The following is a 4,115-nucleotide window of genomic DNA, read 5'->3' on the forward strand; positions in this document are numbered from 1 at the left end:
GTAGAGCTGGTGGGAAGGACCGCCTGTTCAAAGAAGCTGGAAGAATCCTTCACCCTTAGCCCAGTGCCTGGCCCACTGGAGGCGCTCCAAGCCCCAGTGCCAGACGTGAAGGCCGGCGCGCAGGAGGCGGGAACGGGTCAAAATTGGACAGATGGAGTCCACACGCGGCTTATGCAGACCCGGACTGCTGCCTGCGTGCCCTGTCGGGATTTGTGTCCCTGTCCTTGGGGGATCCTGGGCCTGAGGGCCTCAGGCTAGACTCTCCTCCTCCTCGCCAATGGGGCTGGGCAGCCAGGGTGGAGCCGGGCCCCGGGGCGCGGGCATAGGCACAGTGGTGAAGGGCTCGGCGGCGGGCCCCGGGACGGGCAGCTCGGGGCCGGCGGGGAGCTCCGGCTCTGGCTCCCGCAGGCCGGAGTCGAGCAGCGGGTCCCCGCAACCGCACTCCGGGGCCGCGCCGTCGGGGGCGCCTGCGCACGTGCAGCTGGCGGCTGTGGACGTCTCAGACACGCAGCTGTTCTTGCGGCGCATTAAGGACAGGCGCCGGCCCAGCAGGCCTCCCGCGCCCATGCCTGCGCCTACCGGCAGGAGGCGCTGCAGAAAGTCGCCGTGCGCCTCGCCCAGCGGCCCGTCCACGCCGTCCAGCCGCTGGAACTGCATGTCCTCTTTGGCCAGCCTGTCGGACGGACAGTGGTTCAGCGTTGCGACCTCGCTCCTCTCCTTGACTGACAGAGCGGGGACCGAGACACGCTGCTTCTCCTGGTTCCATCCATCCCTTTGTCTCACTTATCCCCAAAGACCTCGGTCCTTCTCCTGAGAGCCTGCTTTTACCCTCTGGCTTCGGCTAAGCTCAAATTTAGCTCTTCAAGCCTCAGTCGGGACTGCAGCATCTCTGGCGCTGCCTCTGGCCGCGCGTCCAATCCTCATCGGCCTCAGCCCTTGGGTCGGCCCCCAGTTAGTGGCCGGGTCCCAGACCTTGACCCGGATCCCTGCCCCCTACCCCCAGTCTAGTCCTCGCAGACTTTAGGTCTTAGCCCTGAGTCTCCAAATTGGCCCTGTCCTGGTAGCCCAGAGCCCCTCCAATCGGATCATCCCCCGCAGGGCCAGAAGCGCCTCCTCCGGGAGGCCCCACCCATCCCGCTGGCTCACGTGATATCGAAGGTGGAGCCCTGGAAGGACGGCTGCTGCCGCAGGAACGCGGTGGCTGCGGTGTAGGGGGCGCGAGCCTCGGTTGCGTCCCAGTACAGATCCTTCTCCAGCATGGCCAGGTCGTCATACATCTCGTCCACGGCCAGCATTGACACCTGCGGGCGTGCACGGGGTGGACCCCTCAGGAAGGGCTAGGCGTATGGTGACCAAAGAAAGAAGGATGATGGTTCAGGGTCCAGGCCCAGGCAAGTCTTCGAGGGGTGGGGCCAAGGCTGGTTTGGGAGCCCGGGATGGTCTCACCCGAGTCTCACCTGGAAGTTGCGGTCGATCAGAAAGTTGGTTTCAAAGTCATCGTCGTCCTCTCCGAAGGGATTGATGAGCTGCTCGGCTACCTGAAGGGGGAGGGGATAGTTAGGTAGAGCCCTGGGAACCCGTGCCTATCCGACCCCGAGAGTCCCTACCTCTGAGCTCCACCCACCTTGAGCCAGCCTGCATAGAAGAAGAACTGCAGCAGGGTGAAGATGGGCACGCACAGGTCCAGGTTGTGGCCTTCGTAGCCCTGAGCTGGGTCCAGGAACTGGCGACCGATGAGGCAGGCCAGGAAGTAGCTGTACACAGCGATGGTGACCACCTGGGGGCAGGGTGGGTCACCAGGTCAGGGTTCTCCCGGTCTCAGGAGGTCTTGGAGAGACCAGGACTAGGATGGGGCATCACGGATATGGGGTCTCAGCTGGCCCTCAGTCTTCCCTTGAGACCAGTGCGTCAGAGCGTCCGATGCCGGATTTAAACAGAGGCACGGCAGGGTTACCTGGGTATAGACAAGGGGTACGCTGATCCAGTCGTAGTGAAAGAGCATTCCGCACTTGCCCCGAAACACGGTCAGCTCCTGGGTGCAGATACACGTCATGAGAAGGCCTGAATTGCGAGTGCACACATGGGGATTAGGTGTGGGTACTTGGGATGGAGGTGAGTGGTTACCTGGTGGGATGTGGGCGTGTGCTTCTGGGTCTCCAGGGAGAGTATTTAGTGGTGAGTGTACATCTGGGGTAGGGGGCACTATGCGCCGGGGAGTCGGCCCCCTAGAGCTAAGTGTGCACCTGGGGGCTGCTTGGTAAGGGTGTTGGGAATCTGCCTCGGGGGAGGCGCGTGGCAGGCCGCCATCTGACACAATTCCGGGGAGGTGTCATTTCCCTGGAATTTTGTATGAATGACCTCCTGGCGGGCCCACCTCGAGCAGCAGTTTAAGGGCGCTGTTGTCGCGAATGCGACCCTCACGCCGGGCCTGCGCAGCCAGGTTGGAGAACCAGACGCAGGGCACCCAGTACTTGTTGTACGACGAGTTCAGGTTCTCGAACTTCTTACGCTCCTCGCGGGTCATAAATCCTGGAGGGGCGAGGTGTGGGGGAGGGGGTTACTCGCCCCGCCCCCCCGTTCTCAGCCCCGCCCCCCGCCCCGCTTCAGGCAGGAGCCTCACCCGCCTCCACTACGTGGTCTATGGTGGGGAAGCGCTTGAAGACCGCGGTGCTGACTGAGCGCAGGATAAGCACAGCCGAGAGCCCGGCGTAGCGCATGAGCGTACGGCGGTAGAGGCGGCCCCGCTCGTCGCGGCCGTGCACCGTGCCTGCCACCACGCACATGAGCGCGTCCGGCAGCGGCATGCAGAGGTACTGGTTCCACCAGCGGTGCACCACCAGCGTCACATAGAAACCTGCGGGACAGCCGGGAATAGGGGGCTAAGTGGGGATGCTAGGGCCAGGTCGTGGCAAGAGAGGTGATATAGGCTCTGCATCAGAGACACCGGGGGAGGCTTATCACCCACCCACCTCGCGGGGCCACCTGGGCTGGGAATTTGGGGGTCACCCTGGCTATCTGATTGTCACCTGGGATGTGGGATTGGGATGTCAGTATGGAGGTGGAGACACAGGGCCTATGTTCGGGGCATATAGGCAGGTTGTCACCCTGGCCACAAGGAATCACTCGGTTGGGAGCGTGGGGACCTGAAACAGGAGGCTGGGGTCACATGAAGTCACTGACTTGTCAGAGAAATGTCCTCCGGGCGGGACTTGAGAGGATGGAGTCTTAGGGGGTCACTGGAGGGGTCCCTGGGACCCAGGACATGTGGGGAGCCACTAGTGGTCTCATGCAGACACAGGTGGGAGACCCTGAGATGACCAGGGATTAAGCCTATGGGTGACACGGAGCTCTCATGGCTTACTGTAACCAGGTGACATCCAAGGTCTCTGGAAACTGGGGCCACACCTGGCATGAAGGATATAGAAATAAGGGTCTGTTGGGGTTGGATTTGAGGGGGGTCTTCTGAGGAATGGGGTCTCCAAAAGGCCTGGAAATGGGTTTCTTAGTATTAGGGGAATGGGGAACTAAGGAGCGAACGCACCCAGCACGAAAGAGACCGGGATGAGACTGGCATACTGGTCACAGTAAATGACGAGCTTCTCGAAGTAGCGCTTCTGCCCTTCGGTCAGCACGAAGCTGCGAGGGAGGGGGCAGGGGGTCACAGGAGAGCCTCCCTCCTGGACACACCCAAGGTCCCTTCCCTAGTCCCCACCCCCCCCTCCCCCGCGTCCCCCACCCCAGGGCCGCCTCACCGATAGGCGGCACTCAGCGCCATGTAGAGCCCCAGGAAACAGACCAGCTCGCGCCACAGAAGTTTGTAGATGCTCCCGCGCCACAGCAACAGCAGCTGCGAGAAGCCGCCGAAGCGCGCATTGGCCACGCGGGCTGTGTAGGTGACGGTCATCGCAGCGCCGGGCCGGCTGCGCCGAAGGAGAAGGGGCTGAACCGGACCCCAGCCTGTGGGCGGAGGAAAGGGTCCCCCGGGCTGCGGGCAGGGGCGGAGAGGTGCGGGCCGACTCAGCTTGGCGTCCCCAGCCCAGGTTCCGGTCTCCTCCCAGGCCCGCTCAGTCTCGCCCTAGCCCCCAGGACTTCCCAAGCCCCCTCTGGCAGGCCTC

General features: G+C 63.2%; 1 protein-coding gene across 1 annotated transcript; it reads right to left on the reverse strand.

Moving 5' to 3' along the window:
* Positions 1–249: 249 nt before the first annotated feature.
* BEST2 (bestrophin 2) lies at positions 250–3,913 on the reverse strand. The gene is made up of 9 exons (XM_034996988.1): positions 3,753–3,913; positions 3,542–3,636; positions 2,621–2,854; positions 2,375–2,529; positions 1,955–2,032; positions 1,625–1,777; positions 1,458–1,538; positions 1,147–1,301; positions 250–673 (listed from the first exon to the last, which is right to left on the reverse strand). Exons 1-9 carry the CDS (start codon positions 3,902–3,904, stop codon positions 250–252), a joined length of 1,527 nt encoding a protein of 508 aa, XP_034852879.1. The 5' UTR covers positions 3,905–3,913.
* Between the last annotated feature and the right edge of the window lie 202 nt (positions 3,914–4,115).

This window comes from Mirounga leonina, unplaced genomic scaffold, assembly GCF_011800145.1.
Source record: "Mirounga leonina isolate KUSES-001 unplaced genomic scaffold, KU_Mleo_1.0 Mir_94, whole genome shotgun sequence".
In the NCBI taxonomy this organism is placed as follows: Eukaryota; Metazoa; Chordata; class Mammalia; order Carnivora; family Phocidae; genus Mirounga; species Mirounga leonina.